Source organism: Phoca vitulina, unplaced genomic scaffold, assembly GCF_004348235.1.
Source record: "Phoca vitulina isolate PV1807 unplaced genomic scaffold, GSC_HSeal_1.0 scaffold22, whole genome shotgun sequence".
Classification (NCBI taxonomy): Eukaryota; Metazoa; Chordata; class Mammalia; order Carnivora; family Phocidae; genus Phoca; species Phoca vitulina.
The window spans coordinates 25,832,995-25,850,470 of record NW_022589725.1 but is presented as its reverse complement, the minus strand read 5'-3'; the positions used below and the strand labels follow the sequence as shown (position 1 = coordinate 25,850,470).

Here is a 17,476-nt window from a genome sequence, read left to right as displayed (position 1 = left end):
TGTCTCTCTCTGTCAAATAAATAAATAAAATCTTTAAAAATATATATATAGTAATATCTACTAAGATTTAAGATTTCGATATGCTACACTCAGCACATGTACTTTTAGAAATATATCCTACAGAAATTCTCACACATCTGTATTAGAAAATGTGTGCAGGGATTTTCATTGCAGAACTGGTTTTGGTAACACTGAAATGGAAAAGGCTAATATCTGTGGAATGAGTAGGATAAATAATGGATGAATGAATAGATAAACTGGTCTATAAATATATAAAATGATTGAATGAAGCCTACTTATATCCAGATATATCTCAAAAAGTGAAAAAGCAAGTTGCAAAAGAATATATAGTATGATGCTATTTATATAAAACATAGAAATAATATTGGATACATATATGTAGTAAAAGAGCTACGTAGCAATTTCAGGATAATAGATACCTCTGAAGAGGGAACAAGGGGAAAGGATGTTGGAAGGAGGCTTTGAGTGTGTCTGTACCATTCTGTTTCCTTAGAGAGATACCTAAAACAAACAAGGCAAAATGTTACCATCTGTTAAATTGTGTGAAGTAGGAGGGTTATGGTGAGGTGTGTTTTCTGGATTTCTTTATATGTTTGAAATATTTCATGGTTAATTTTTTAGAGAAAAAATGAAAAGTAGTATCACTTGTGACAAGTAGAATCTATAGATGAATTATTAAGTATATTAACTGTCAAAATTTTAAAGTTTGTGTGTGACCACTTAAAATTATCTCATGTACTGTTTGGGAAACAGTAATGAAAGGTGATGAAAATTAGCAAGTGCAGCTAATTATCTACCCAGACTGCAGGCACCCTCATCCCCCAGAGGGTCTTGAATACAGCATGTCACCATCTTTTTCTTGTCCCTTTTGCTCCCACTCATTACTGAAGGACTTCCCATTATCCAAGGTCTCCCACAAGCACTGTCTTCTTAAGTAATCATGTCCAAACCAACTGGAGTGGGTATGATCAGGTGTGCATAATGATGCTCTGAATCATCAAGACCAGGTTAAATCATGCTCATTATCTTCTGCTGGGGAAGGTGGATGAATATATTGTATACTTTTCAGACAGATTTCCATCATAAAACAGTCAAAATAAAAAGGGGTATGACTCATCTAGTGGGAAAAAATGATTTATATGAAAGACATTTCTCAATAATGTCCGATAAAAGAAATGTAACTATAAACAACCCATTGTTTAAAATACTTAAATTACAATAAATTTATTTTTTAATGTATTTTGGACCTGTTTTTTTCAAATTTTTCAGTAATTGATAGTAACTTCGTGTTTCTCACATAATTCTGCATTTTGTGTAGCTCTGAGAAGCAGTACATTTGAATCCTTGCCTACCAGGTACCAACTATATGACCTTGGGCAGGTTACTTAACCTCTTTGTGCTTATATCATTTCATCTGTAAAACAAGAATGATAATATCCCCTTGCTCTTACCATCAGTAAAAAAAAAAAAAACTGCCCGGTGCCTAAGTGGTTTATACATGTTAGTTTTTATTTTAACACCATAATTATTGGTTTTGATGCTTCACTTGTTTTATAAACCATATTTCTTTCTGCTAAATTAAAAGTTTTAGGCAGTGAATTAGCCTTTGAAAGTCAGAATCCTTGTTATTTCAAGTTTTGCTTAGTAGATATTTGAGGAGATAATTTTTTTCTACTTATAACACAATTTGCCTACTATTTCCTAGCACTACCAATGGAGGTATTTATGTTTGACAACAATGATCTGGGGACACTGTGAATAAACTTGATTATTGTAAATCTCTATGCTCTTATCCAAGTGCATTTGAGTTGATCACATCTTTATCTGACTAAACTCTTTGCTGAGTCATTCTTTTTTAGATGGAATGTTATTTTTAGTAATGGATCATGATTCTCCCTCCTTATCTCTTATTGTATCTTCCTGGCACACAATAAGGGCAAATGTGAAGAGCTCTTCTGATGCATTATTCAGAAAATCAAATGCTGAAGTTGGTTTATATCAAATTCAATTGAAATTAAGTAAGAAAGATACAGTGTCTGTGTAGGCAAGATTTTCTGCAAGGGAAAGAACTTCCCATTTTTATCTCTTTCTATCATTTTAATGTTGAAAGCACCTGATTTTTAGTCAGACTAAAAGACATTCATCTCCTAGCTTAATTTTTAATTCCTTTAACTCTCAATGATCCTTTATGTCATTTTTGAGGTAACTATAATTTGAGATTCAAAATCATGAATCTATTGTTCTTTTTCCTTTTGTTATTTTAGATGATTTAAATGGTATTTGTTTATGATTTGTGGTGAAACATAGAAGAGAGTGAGGAATGCAGGAAGGGCACGGGAAGGAGTTGGGCAAAGATAGGGTCTCAGGAGAAGTTTAGGGCTTTAAGAGTGAATTGCGGGCACCTGGGTGGCTCAGTGGGTTAAGTGTCTGCCTTCGGCTCAGGTCATGATCTCAGGGTCCTGATATTGAGCCCCACATCGGGCTCCCTGTTCAGCAGGGAGTCTGCTTCTCCCTCTCCTTCTGCCCCTCTCCCCTGCTCCTGCTCTCTCTCGCTCATGCTCTCTCTCTCTCTGAAATAAATAAATAAAATATTTTTTTAAAAAAGAGTGAATTGCACTAGAGGATTTCTCCCTTCCCATACGCAAGGGGTTAGGCTGTTACCCTCACATCAATCAGTTAATGGCTAGAGGCCACCAGTACCCTGCGGAGGCTAAATATCCATATGGAAGACTTTGTCTTAATTGCTAGACCTCCTCAATTCCAATAACCTTTGTGTCTATTTCTCATCAGTCATTTACCAACCACATGCAGAGCTATTTCATCAATATAATTTCAAACTCAAAAATAATTGTCTGATCAAAGCCACCTTCCTGCCACTTCTCCTTCTCTTTCTCCTATCAAACTTGCCTTCACCTTCACAATGACCTCAATTCCCTTCCCCCACTCCCTTTTCACCCCTCTGTCCACTCCCCTCAGTATCACTTACTCACACAGCCAGCCTGGACCACATGGCCAAACATGACCCTCAAGCCCTCACTCTTTATTTAGGACACACCAGCCCCTCTTATTGTTTCATACCCATGGTTCATTTGTGTAGACTGTTTCCTCCAAATGGAATGCCAGTTTCGTCTTCTTGGCCTGACAAACTCCTATCTACCTTTCAAGAACTCTCTAAAGTGTCCGTTCATCTGTGAAGATTTCTTTATTTCCCTTAGCGAGAGTAGGGTGCTTAAGTGGGCATTTGCTGTTTGGTGGCTTCCCATCATCCATTTTACTTTTCTCACCATCCCAATTTCCTTTTGAGGAATTAAGGGTTCCCCACTGAATACATTCTTATGGGAATGTAATGAGAAGCCTTGTCTTCCCTAATTAGACCCATCAGAATCATCATGGAGTCTGGAGCAAAGAGGGGAAGATCCTAAAAGGACTGGATTTCAATCCATCCCTGTAGCAGCATCTGTCTCTGCTTCCAGAGAGCTTTGATTCCTGACCGACCCCATTGATTTTTTGAGCTTTCAACAGCCTCCCAGTTTCCAGAGAGCTTTGATTCCTGACCGACCCCATTGATTTTATGAGCTTTCAACAGCCTCCCAGTAAGTTCCTTTTGCTTAAGTCAATCAGATTACATTTCTATTGCTTAGAAGAAGACTCCTGTACTCCCACAGTGCCTTATTACAGAGTACCTACCACATGGCATTGTAATTTTTGGTAAACATGTCTGTCTCCACTGCCAGGCTGAGACAGCATCTCCATCATCTTTGGAAACACAACATCTAGCCTTGTGTCTAACACATGGTAAGTATTCAATTCATAGCAATTAAATGGGCAAGTAAATGTATGAATGACAGAGAATAAGTTGTTTCCAGCTCTTTTCTTTTTCATTAATATCTGCAGCAAGCAAGTGGGCCCTTTTTGTTCCAAATCTTTGCTTCTATTCATTATCAACAAGAGGATTCTTCATGAATTCCACAACAAGTGACAGGGATTAAGGAATAGACTTGATAGAGAAATTTATAGTAGGAGGGTCAGCAAGAGAAGGCACAGAATCCCAGTTCTCCCATCATCTCACAGAGAGGTGAGCTGGGTCCCGGGATTGCTGGACACACGGAAGGTCTATCTACTAAACTGCCTACCTAGAGTATAATCATGAGAAAGTGACCTTGTCAGAGGTGGGCTACTTGGGTACCCAGTTCCCTAGGAAAGTCAGATGTCCAGCACCTGGAGACATTGGGGGACCATGAGAAATTATAGTCCTTCCTGTTTTGTTTTTTTTTAAGATTTTATTTATTTGACACATAGAGAATAAGAGAGCAAGCACAAGCAGGGGGAGTGGCAGGCAGGGGAGAAGCAGGCTCCCTGCTAAGCAAGGAGCCCGATGTGGGGCTCGATCCCAGGATCTTGGGATCGTGACCTGAGCCGAAGGCAGCCACTTAACCAACTGAGCCACCCAGGGGCTCCAGTCCTTCCTGTTTTTAAAAAGGTAGCCACTGAGACCAATATCCCTGATGAACATGGATGCAAAAATTCTCACCAAAATACTAGCCAATAGGATACAACAGTACATTAAAAGGATTATTCACCACGACCAAGTCGGATTTATCCCTGGGCTGCAAGGTTGGTTCAACATCTGCAAATCAATCAACGTGATACAATACATTAACAAAAGAAAGAACAAGAATCATATGATCCTCTCAATAGATGCAGAAAAAGCATTTGCAAAGTACAGCATCCTTTCTTGATCAAAACTCTTCAGAGTATAGGGATAAAGGGTACATACCTCAATATCATAAAAGCCATCTATGAAAAACCTACAGCGAATATCATTCTCAATGGGGAAAAACTGAGAGCTTTCCCCCTAAGGTCAGGAACGCGGCAGGGATGTCCACTATCACCACTGCTATTCAACATAGTATTGGAAGTCCTAGCCACAGCAATCAGACAACAAAAAGAAATCAAAGGCATCCAAATTGGCAAAGAAGAAGTCAAACTCTCACTCTTTGCAGATGATATGATACTTTACGTGGAAAATCCCAAAGACTCCACCCCAAAACTGCTAGAACTCATACAGGAATTCAGTCAAGTGGCAGGATATAAAATCAATGCACAGAAGTCAGTGGCATTCCTATACACCAACAACAAGTCAGAAGAAAGAGAAATTAAGGAGTCGATCCCATTTACAATTGCACCCAAAACCATAAGATACCTAGGAATAAATCTAACCAAAGAGGCAAAGGATCTGTACTCAGAAAACTATAAAATACTCATGAAAGAAATTGAGGAAGACACAAAGAAATGGAAAAACGTTCCATGCTCATGGATTGGAAGAACAAATATTGTGAAGATGTCAATCCTACCAAGAGCAATCTACACATTCAATGCAATCCCCATCAAAATACCATCCACTTTTTTCAAAGAAATGGAACAAATAATCCTAAAATTCGTATGGAACCAGAAAAGACCCCACATAGCCAGAGGAATGTTGAAAAAGAAAAGCAAAGCTGGCGGCATCACAATTCTGGACTTCCAGCTCTACTACAAAGCTATCATCATCAAGACAGTATGGTACTGGCACAAAAACAGACACATAGATCAATGGAACAGAATAGAGAGCCCAGAAATGGACCCTCAACTATATGGTCAACTAATCTTTGACAAAGCAGGAAAGAATGTCCAATGGAAAAAAGACAGTCTCTTCAACAAATGGTGTTGGGAAAATTGGACAGCCACATGCAGAAGAATGAAACTGGACCATTTCCTTACACCACACACAAAAATAGACTCCAAATGGTTGAAAGACCTCAATGTGAGACAGGAGTCCACCAAAATCCTAAAGGAGAACACAGGCAGCAACCTCTTCGACCTCAGCCACAGCAACTTCTTCCTAGAAACATCGCCAAAGGCAAAGGAAGCAAGGGCAAAAATGAACTATTGGGACTTCATCAAGATAAAAAGCTTTTGCACAACAAAGGAAACAGTCAACAAAACCAAAAGACAACTGACAGAATGGGAGAAGATATTTGCAAATGACATATCAGATAAAGGGCTAGTATCCAAAATCTATAAAGAACTCATCAAACTCAACACCAAAAGAACAAAGAATCCAATCAAGAAATGGGCAGAAGACATGAACAGACATTTTTCCAAAGAAGACATCCAAACGGCCAACAGACACATGAAAAAGTGTTCAATATCGCTCGGCATCAGGGAAATCCAAATCAAAACCTCAATGAGATACCACCTCACACCAGTCAGAATGGCTAAAATTAACAAGACAGGAAATGACAGATGTTGGCGGGGATGCGGAGAAAGGGGAACCCTCCTGCACTGTTGGTGGGAATGCAAGCTGGTGCAGCCACTCTGGAAAACAGTATGGAGGTTCCTCAAAAAGTTGAAAATAGAGCTACCATATGATCCAGCAATTGCACTCCTGGGTATTTACCCCAAAGATACAAAAGTAGGGATCCGAAAGGGTACGTGCACCCCGATGTTTATAGCAGCAATGTCCACAATAGCCAAACTGTGGAAAGAGCCAAGATGTCCATCAACAGATGAATGGATAAAGAAGAAGTGGTATATATATACAATGGAATATTATGCAGCCATCAAAAGGAATGAGATCTTGCCATTTGCAACCACGTGGATGGAACTGGAGGGTATTATGCTGAGCGAAATAAGTCAAACAGAGAAAGACATGTATCATATGACCTCACTGATATGAGGAATTCTTAATCTCAGGAAACAAACTGAGGGTTGCTGGAGTGGGGGGTGGGGTGGGAGGGATGGGGTGACTGGGTGATGGACACTGGGGAGGGTATGTGCTCTGGTAAGCGCTGTGAATTGTGCAAGACTGTTGAATCTCAGATCTGTACCTCTGAAACAAATAATGCAATAGATGTTAAGAAAGAAAAAAAGAAGAAGAAGAATGTAGCAGGAGGGGAAGAATGAAGGGGGGGAAATTGGAGGGGGAGAAGAACCATGAGAGACGATGGACTCTGAAAAACAAACTGAGGGTTCTAGAGGGGAGGGGGGTGGGAGGATGGGTTAGCCTGGTGATGGGTATTGAGGAGGGCACGTTTTGCATGGAGCACTGGGTGTTATGCACAAACAATGAATCATGGAACACTATATCTAAAACTAATGATGTAATGTATGGGGATTAACATAACAATAAAAAAATTAAAAAAAAAAAAAAAGGTAGCCACTGATCTCATGGGAAGCTGAGTTGGGTGCATCCCTTCCTGCAAGGAGAAGGAGCAGCTTGTTTTCCATGAGATCCAGAGTTGCCATCTGTATTACTTTGCTAAGGATATTATAATAAAATACCACAGGCAAGGTGGCTTAACCAGTAGAAATTTATTTTCTCACAGTTATGGAGGCTGGAGGTCCATGATCAAAGTGTCAGCAAATTTGGTTTCATTCTGAGGCTTCTGTCCTTGGCTTATGGATGGCCACCTTCTCAGTGTGTCCTTACATAGCCTTTTCTTAGTGCCTGCATGCCCCTGATGTCTCTCTGTCTTCTTATAAGGACACTAGTCATGTTGGATTAGGACCCCACCCTAATGGCCTCATTTTAATTTAATCACCTCTCTAAAGACCTTATCTCCAAATAAAGTTACATTCTGAGATACTGGGGGATAGGACTTCAGCATATGAATTTAGGGGGGACACAATTCAGCCTGAAACAGCATCCAAGATAGTCATGAAATAATAATTAAGACTGCAGAAGTAATAACATGTCAAGAACTCTCTATAAATTATGTCTCTGACAAATACTGAAATACAAATTCATCTAGTTGAAGCACTTCCCATATCTGCTGCTGTATGAAATAGTGCTCTGGTGTACCTACTCTGCCCTCTTTTACTCCTGAGGCTCATCCCCACCACTTCTCAAGTCAGCTTTGAGCCCTTATCAGGACAGAACAAGAGGCATCCACTAGTTGGCTGTTCAGAGGATTCCAGATTCAGGAAGGTCCTTTACATCAGGCTCAGAATAGTCTCCTCAAGTCATTTCCTGACTGTGCTTTCCCCCAATTTGGAAATTGTTAAACGTAAAAAGGAAATTAAAGTGTTGTCAAGGTAACTTTGGGCGCCTGGGTGGCTCAGTTGGTTAAGCGACTGCCTTCGGCTCAGGTCATGATCCTGGAGTCCTGGGATCGAGTCCCACATCGGGCTCCCTGCTCAGCAGGGAGTCTGCTTCTCCCTCTGACCCTCCTCCCTCTCGTGTTCTCTGTCTCTCATTCTCTCTCTCACAAATAAATAAAATCTTAAAAAAAAAAAAAAAAAAAAAAAAGTGTTGTCAAGGTAACTTTATCTGATCGTTGAGCCCTCTTATAGTAAAGAAAACTTGTATTTCAATACATTTGGGAAGCCAAAAAAAGAATTACAAATTACAAATAAAAGCCATGGGTAGAAATCTGTAGTGGCAAATCATTTCTCATATGTATATGCATGCACAGGCAACCTTTCAAAATGTATTCTTGCTCTTTGAAAGCATGGTAATAGGAGCAATTGCTATTCCAAACACAGATTAGCAGGTTAATCCCATTATTTTTCCTCTTTAATCATGACTATAGATAGCATATAACTCAAAGAAGAAATTAGATGCTAAAAGTGTCTGGTGTTACTGAATTGATTGGATAACTTGAAGCATTCAAAATAATTGCAAATTAACTTTTAAGTTAAAAACATTTTTTTAATTTAAAAAAGAAATTGAACAACTCTGATGGTTTGTCAGGAAGAAGAAAAACAGGAACCACTTAAAGATTTTTGTGGTCTTGTTAATGAGGCATCAAATCTCAAAATGCCTCTTTTAAAATGGTTTCAGGCATGGCTCACCTAATCAGAGGTTTCACTGAGTGTCATAATGGACTTCAAGAGGCATTGTGCTGTGATGTGGAAGAATATTGGGGTGGGGGCATGCACGTGCACCCTGGGGATAGAGTGGGGGCTGTAAAGCTGACTGTCCCTCCAAATAGCTTTCCACATCTGTAAACTGATGACAGTGGTTTGAAAATTGTGATGTGTTATATAAATGTTTGAGAAATATCATTATTGTAGCAGGTAAAATTCTATTTCTTTACATTCTTTAAATCCTATCAAATTAATTCTGAGTCCCCATCCCCAAAAGGCAAGTTGTTATTGGTACTCTCTCTGTGTGTTTTCCCCAAGGTCTTAGAAAGGCTGTCAGGGAGGAGGAAGGAGACTTGGGCAGAGCAAAATTTTCAGGGAGATTCTCTCCTCCAGTCCTAGATGCACACTATTTTTCTAGATGCCCATTGCTCACATCCTCGTGTTCTCTTGGAATCTTATAGTTCTAAGGTGTATGGGCCATGATCAGACAAGGGAGTCTGAGAGATGAGATCTTGGTGTCTAAGATCCTTTCTTTAGGGTACACCAAACAGCCCCTTTCCCTGGAGGCCTTGCTTCCTGCTTTGTATTTGCAGAAACTTGCATCTCTTTCCCAGACTGGGAGCATCTCTCTCCCTCCTACCATCAGAAGCATCTTTCTATCTCCTCCACCCTCCACAGACGCTTTCACAGAAGACAGGAAGACAATAGTTTTTGCAGGTAACTTCCACCTTCTGACTAAAAGCAAGGTGATCTTCTTGAAAGGCAGAAGTTAAAAAATAAGGAGAGTGTAAAGGAGGAAGCATTTTCCTTCTATCCTTCTAGGTTCTTTTGGCTGGTTTATTAATTAAATTGACATAAGACATATCAATAGGAGGAAAACAAATTTAATTTCATATGCATGGGCAATTGAGGCTTATAAGCCATCCTGAGCTAAGAAGGAGGTAAGGGTCTGGGGCTTCAAAGAGAAGGAAGACAATTCACAGGAAGATGGGAAGAGCAAATGTTTGGTAAACAAATGATTGTCATACCATGCAGAGACAATAGGGCAGAGAGGAAGTTGAATAAACATGCCCTGCCAACCTCCCCTCACCTTACCACACCTAGCCCATACTCTTCATAGTTATCTCTGGTGATAACTCTCTTCCTGGACCAGGCTCTCTATCTAAACTCTTAGAGGCAATTAAGGGGGCAGTAAAAAGCTCTTCCTGAGTCTTTTTTGGCCTTGATTAGCTCAGCTCAAAATAATCCACATGCCAAAGTGGCACATTTTGGGGAGGCTCATCTGAACCCCTTCATGAGCAAAACCCAAACTAATAAGGCAGCACATTATTTAAAAAATATAAAACATAAAAATAATGTTATTTTTCATTGTTTGTCCATATATAGTAAGAAAGCAAGCAAAGAAAAATTTCGCAGATGAAGGAGACCAGCTGTTTAAGATGGGCATCAAGATTCTCCAGCAGTCTAAAAGCCAAAAACAAAAAGCAGAGTAAGTCTTTGTCCAGTTACCTAAGCCAACTTAAATTCCTGGCTGAGAAAAAAGAACAATCCAAAATCTAGTTTGTCATTAAAAGCTTATTGGGATAACAAATAAGTTTATTTCCCCATAAGCTTTTGTTTTTAAGAGGATCAATTGATGTTTAAAGAATCCTAAAATTATCAGCCTAAACAAACAGAATTGTATGTGAAATTGTGGTCCCTGCACTTTAAGTGAAATGCAGAATTAAGGCATTAATCTGAGTATTCAGGCAAAAATATTCTGTTTTGAGTTTATTAGGTATTTCAAATGAAATAAAAGATGTTATTTGCATTAGAGTGGTTGTTTTAGAATGCTTTATTCTGCCTAACTCAGCATTTCTAGAGCACTGTATGGTTTTCAAAGCACTTTCATGTATGTGATTCCATTTTATCCCCAGAACAGCCTTATGAGTTAAGAAGAGCTTCATTTCCCCCCTTTAAACAATTGGGAACAGAGATTCAAGGATGTTAAAGTGAGGTGATCACAAATACACAGCTGGGAGGTAACCAAGCTGTGGCCACATGGTCTCACTCCATGTTCATCATTTCTCTTTTCACTTGTCTACTTTGTCTAAAGGGGAGGCAGAAATATCTTGTCCCCCCAGTAGAGGGACACAACATGAGGTCACCCCTCAAGTCTCCATTAAAACCTCGTTGAGGTCAAATCCTAATTCTACCATTCATTGGCTGTGTTATCCCTGGGCAAGTTACTTAACCTGCTTGTGTTCTGGATAGTACAGTTAGGCTCTTAGAACAATGCCCAACACATAGTAAGCAGAAGATAAGCATTTGTTATCTTTATCTCTAGTCCTCTAAATGGTAAACAGAAGGTATGGGAGAGAAGAAAACAAGTGTGTCTTGAAGCAATAATAAAAAGAACAGGCTCTGTATCTCCAACAAGGAGACATCTTTTGTTTGCACACAGATTAGGCATAGCAACTCTGGGGGAAGCATCCCAGTGCTGTGGTAACCATTCCTAGACAGGGCAGCAGCAGATTCCCTGAATTCTTTCTTAAAGCTCAAAGCTTCCCAGAAGAGCATACAAGTACAGAGAATAAAGGAGCATTCAACTCTGAAGAACTTCCATTTATTAAGCTCCTTCTTCGTGTTACTTATTTTTCTGGGCATTTTTGTGTGGAATAGCATTCATTGCTCACAGTGGATATTGTGACTCATAAATTGTTATCCCCAAATTACAGAGGAGGAAATGGAAGTTCAAAAATATTCTATAATTCTTCCAAAGTGACAAGAAGAAGGAGGTAAAGGAGTTGGTCATCTCTCTAGGGGAAGTTAAATTAGAAGCTCCTTATAAGAGCAGAGGAAACCATCCCCTGCAAAACCTGGGTCTCATGCTGAGCATCTCTGGGGGCTGTCATGATGCGGTTGGGGTTAAATCAGACCCCCAAAATATAATCCAGCCTGATAGGGAAGTCTGCTCACTCAGAAGCTCACTGAGTGGATGAGTAAGAATAGAGAATTCTCAACCCAGCCCAGCTAGATGAAAGAACAATGGAATTCTGGAAAGGGGCTGGTCCCTGAGGTTTCAGATTATCTCTGTCAATAGCAGGTGAACACAAGATGAGGGGCTCACTGGGTATGCCCTGTTAAATTCAAGGAAACCCTAGATTCAGTCCAATGGGACAAAATCACTCTTGGAAGCTCCCAAGTAACTATCCACTTAACCTGGATGGATACTTTCCTCTTTGGCTTAAAGAATGGGGAGAAAACCCAGCCCTGAAAGCAGATTATCCAGCAGTGAAGGAGCCTTCATGACACCTAGGTGTCATTCAATCTCAGGCTATTCTTGCCCAGCCTATCCTTTCCCAAGAGTGCCAGAAAAGCAGCTTTTTTTTTTTTAAAGATTTTATTTTTAAGTAATCTCTACACCCAACATGGGGCTTGAACTCACAACCCCGAGATCAAGAGTCACATGCTCCACCAACTGAGTCAGCCAGGTGCCCCAAGAGCAGCTTATTTTTGCAGCAGCATAGGTACATGAGAGGGTGCATAAAGCTGAGTCCCCTGACCCTTCCGAGTTAATAGAGAACTGAAACCAAATCTGCTCATAACAAGAGATTTCAGGAATTTGTGGGAAAGCTGAATGAAATTCCTCCAAATATCAGGATGGTCTGCTCTTCTTTTAAGCCAGTTACATCCAGTCTAGCCATCTCAAAGATTCTGGTCAGGGGAAAGAAAAATGAACACCCTACTGACCACAGAGGAATCATTTCTCTCCCATTCAATGGGAGAGAATCCCATCTCAATCCTCTGTCCTCCTTGCTCCACCACTTCTTGTACAAGACAGAGGTGCTACTAGTCCTTTTGGCTCATCCACATCGACATCTTGACCCAATTCATGCATTCATCCATCCATTCATTCATTCACTCATTCAGCTATAAATTGTTTAACAATTCAGTGCTGTTAGAAGTACAGATGTTAAGCAAGCATGTGTCAGGGAGACACAGACTTGTCTACAGGAGTCAAGAAGCCTCAGAGACAACCAGGGTTAGCTGTCATTAAGAATTACTCCCCATCAGCAAAGAAGATTTGGAGATAAGCTGCTGCCCTACACCAAGTTTCTGATGAGTCCTAGAGATGCCAATAGTCTCCTCCTTCCCCAGCACCCACCTTAGCATCCAGTACCAGGTCCTTTAGAAGTTATCCAGATATCTAACTGAACTTTCTTTTGGGGATCTGCTAATGTTGCCCAGTTTCTCCTACTTTTTCCCTCTTGGGGGTTATAACACAGATCTTAATCCTACCTAATTTACCAACAACTTCCTTCAGCCCTGGGTCCTGCTTCTAATATTCCTTATATCACCTTGGACTTTCTTGACAGGGGACCGAGGTATCCACCCCTCCCTTAGAATTAAAAACACCTAGACGGATTGGTTTTGTGACCTTTTGTTGCCCCCTGGGATCAGTGAATGGATATACTGCTGGCTCCTGCAGCCCATCTTGGATTTCTCTGCCCTGGTCCATGTGGGTGCCCTTCTAATCCCAGCAGGCTATGTGGTTGCAGCAGCAAATCATGTGGCAGAATGACTTCAGGGAGTCTGTGTCCGGTTGTCAAGCCTATCTCTGAATGCCAGACATTTGCATTCATTGACCTTTAGACCTTCTGTCTTATTTGCCTTCTGGTCCCTAGAATATTAGCTTGCTCTGACCATGGTTAATTTCTTGCTTGACCACCTGGCTTCTTTTGTCCCGCTGGAGTCTATTCCCTGTGTTGCCATCCAGGACCCTAAAGCCTACGTGGTAACATTCAGTCCGAGCCCATTCTATTCTGCTCCAGCCACCAAGAGCAAATTATTTTAGCATCAGCATAGATAGGTGGTACATAAAGCTGAGTCTCCTGATCCTTCTGAGTAGCAATGGTAGATTTGTGTATTTGTTCCTGTATTTGAGTCAAGGTCACCAGTAGAGGTTAATGCTTTCTGTTATGCTACCAAAAAGGAAGTAATAAAAAGTAAAAATAAATCCCAAAAGTACTCTCTGTCTGACACAGGTTTTGACCTTGCAAGACTCTCCATCACTACTTGTTATACAGATCAGGTCCAGGTGATTTCTGAGCGGGACTCAGAAAATGCAGTGTAAGGCAATCCTATGGCATCTATATTTATAATCACTAAATTTTCACACCGTTTACCCACTAATTACAGGAGAACAATTACCATGCTATAAAACTTTAGAATTTATGCAGTAGTCCTAATAATAATAATAATAGCTAAATTTATTGAGTGCTTGCTATGTACCAGGTACTATGCCAAGCACTTCACATGGATTATCTCATTGAATCTTCCCAGCAACCCTATGAAGTAAGTGCTATTGTTATCCCCACTCCATAGATGAAAGAGGCACAAAGAAGTTAAATAACTTGCCTGAAGCTCTCAAAAAGTCTCAGATTTTGAACCAGGCAGTCAAGACTTTAGAGCCCTAAGGGTTTGGGTTTTATTTGGTTATTGGTTTTCGACACAGTCTGACTTTGCATGCTGAGGAATATGTTCTGTTTTAGACAATTATTTCAGAATACAAAGGGACCGTTGTTTTCATGATAGTAGCTTTCTAGATGTGACATTCCAGTTTTGATTATTTTTGATTATATTGTTATATATTTCAGAGTTCATTTTGTAAAACAAATACTCATATAATGTGGGTGGCCATGGGAGAGTTCACTATTTTAGGACAAGTGACTCAATTTTTCACTTGGTGAATAAGCTTGAAGCATGATGTATCCTATATATTTCTCCTTTTCAGCAGCTTCACTATTTGTCAGATATATCTGAAATTATAATCTTAGATAATGCAGGGCTGAAAAAAACCCTACTGATCTATAGATGTGATGGACTTCAGCTGAACTGTCATTAGTAGCAATGACAACTTGCTCCTACTTGTTAGAAGTAGTGTGAAGGAGGGAGCAGAAAAACATTTTTGATAATCAAACCTCTACCTTCATATTTTTGAAACAGAGCCTACGTGTTCTTTGCCAAAGCAGCTGACATGGGAAACTTGAAAGCTATGGAGAAAATGGCTGATGCTTTGCTATTTGGAAATTTTGGCATGCAAAACATAACAGCAGCTATCCAGTTATATGAGTCCCTGGCTAAAGAAGGATCATATAAAGCCCAAAATGTGAGTTTTGAAAGAAAAGTAAGCCTTACATAGTTATATCCTAAAATAACTATAGACAAATAACATGTGAAAGGAGCTTAGCGATAGTATTCCCACTCTGCCACGTGAACCCAGACCTAGGGAAGTTACAGTAACACTCTGAAATAGTGGTGTCAGGGAGGGGACACAAGCAAGAGCACTGGGCAAATTCTTCAAGTTATATGGGTGACTATCAGGAATGGAACAGAACTGCTCTCTAATTCAGCTTCCCATCTTATGTCCATGGGTGTGTTTAGAAATAATTTAAGAAGTCTGAACCCCTAAAATAATTAAATTTTACTTAAATATATTCACCTATACAAAAAACAAAACACAGAAGTCAGTCTATGACCTTGCATAATGTTTGCTTGGTTTTTACATTTCAAACATTTCAAACATTTTATAAACTAAATATATTTCCTTTTCTATTTTACTAAATGCATTTCATTTTATTCCAAGAATAACATAAGCATTTCATAGAAAATCTGGAAAACAGAAAAATAAATAGATAGATAAATAAGTAAATAAGTAAATAAATAAAGCCCTTCACAAGCCAACCATTCTGACTCAACTATTGTTAGGACTGCTTTATATTTTTGCTTAGCTTCTTCCTCATGCATCTCTCTTTTTACATCATCCTAATCACAATGCAAGTGCATATATCATTTGTTTCTGGCTACTTTCACTTAATGCTATAGCAAAAGCATGTTTTCATGTTGTTAGTCTTTTTAATAAAAACATTTATTTCTGATTACAAAAGAAGTTCATGCTCATTACAAAAAAATGTCTGAGAATTCAGAAAGTATGAAGAAGAAAGTAAAAGTTGTCTGAAACCTCTCCTCCCAGAGATCATTTTTGGTATCTCTGGGAGGAAAGCGTAGAAGCTAGACTTTGGAGTCAGAAAGACTTAAGTTCAAATCCATTCTGCCACTTGCTTGTTGGATACCTCCTTAACAAAATCCTATCCCCTTCCATATGAGAATCCTTTGGTACACTCTCTAGTTCTGTTTCCCTCATAATCTAATAGGAGTAAAACATTAAGTGTGTTTCTAGGTAGCATTGCTTATGATTGAAACGACTCGTGATTGAAAACTTCCTTCATATTGGAGCAAACTGTAATGAACAAAATACCTGATGGTGGTAGTGATTCTTATGAGAACCCTGAACACTATACGTGTGGAACCGTTACTTGGGGGGTTGGGGCTCCTGCACCCACCTAGTGTGGATCTCACCTCCTTGAGGCATCATCTGAGGGACCAAAGACAATGGCCACTGGAGGACTGTATGAACTGCACAAGAACTGCAGCAAGAACTCACACAGAAGGAAGACCTAACTCTGCCCTGGGAAACTGTAGTTCCTGTGCTGTATCCACCTGAATAGACTGATGGCACCTGGAGCCTAGGGAGCCTTGTGAGTCTCTTTGTTTACTTAGTTGAAACAGAAGCTGGCCCGGAGGACCTCTGATGGGTGGGACAACCTCTCTAATTTTCATCTGTAGGGTTAGGTTTTATCATATATAAAACACTGGATACTGTGTCCATCTTGTTCACAGTTGTATCTAATATTTAGCACAGTGCCTGGGACAAGAAATATGCACTGAATGCTGAATCAATTAATGATGAATGATTAAATGGAATTATTGTGGGGATTAAAATAATGTGTAAAGGCACTTAATTCCATGCCTGGAGCTTTGTAGTCATTCATTATAAAGAAAGGATATAAATATTATTATTCTAGATTTTTTCCCATAACTATGTAGAATTTTTTTTACAAAAATAAGATCATACTTTAATTGCTATTTCCTAATCTCTTTACTCAATAATATATCACAAACATTTTGCCATGTAAATATGTACAGATCAACATCACCATTTTATTTTTTTTTTTAAGACTTATTTATTATTTGAGAGAGGAGGGGAGGGGCAGCAAGGGAGGGAGAGGGAAAGAATCTCAAGTGGACTCCCCACCAAGCAGGAGCCCGACACAGGGCTTGATCTCATGACCCTGAGTTCATGACCTGAGCCAAAATCAAGAGTCAGATGCTCAACTGACTGAGCCACACAAGCACCCGTCAATATCACCATCTTAAATATCTGTATAATTTTAATTAAGTTGTTGAATACTATTTTTACCCCAGGGAATTTTTTGCAATTAAATACAAAATATTATATTTACAAAGGAGTAAAACAGATTTATAAATGTTATATAACATATGAGAATTTTTAAACTTTCATTGTCCAAATATAGAGTTCCAAAACAGACTAAATATTACCATCATATCCAGCACTATAAATGATATCTCCGAATTCCTTTCCAAACTAGTGAACATATACTTTATTTGTTAGTGGGAGTATTAATTAGTTAATTAAGTCAACAGTTGTTTTGTTGACACGATGTGCCAAACATAATCTGAGCTGATGGGTAGAAAAAGATTA

General features: G+C 39.3%; 1 protein-coding gene across 3 annotated transcripts in view; it reads left to right on the top strand.

Moving 5' to 3' along the window:
* SEL1L2 (SEL1L2 adaptor subunit of ERAD E3 ligase) overlaps window positions 1-17,476 on the top strand; it is a 137,491-nt gene that overhangs the window by 63,708 nt on the left and 56,307 nt on the right. For 2 of the 3 annotated variants that reach the window (XM_032419650.1, XM_032419652.1), the window contains 2 exons: window positions 10,258-10,360; window positions 14,860-15,022. The exons of the other annotated variant lie outside the window; for it this stretch is intronic. In XM_032419650.1, the coding sequence (XP_032275541.1) occupies window positions 10,311-10,360; window positions 14,860-15,022 (213 nt within the window). In that variant the 5' untranslated portion in view covers window positions 10,258-10,310. The remainder of the gene's footprint in view (window positions 1-10,257; window positions 10,361-14,859; window positions 15,023-17,476) is intronic. 3 annotated transcript variants of the gene reach the window in all.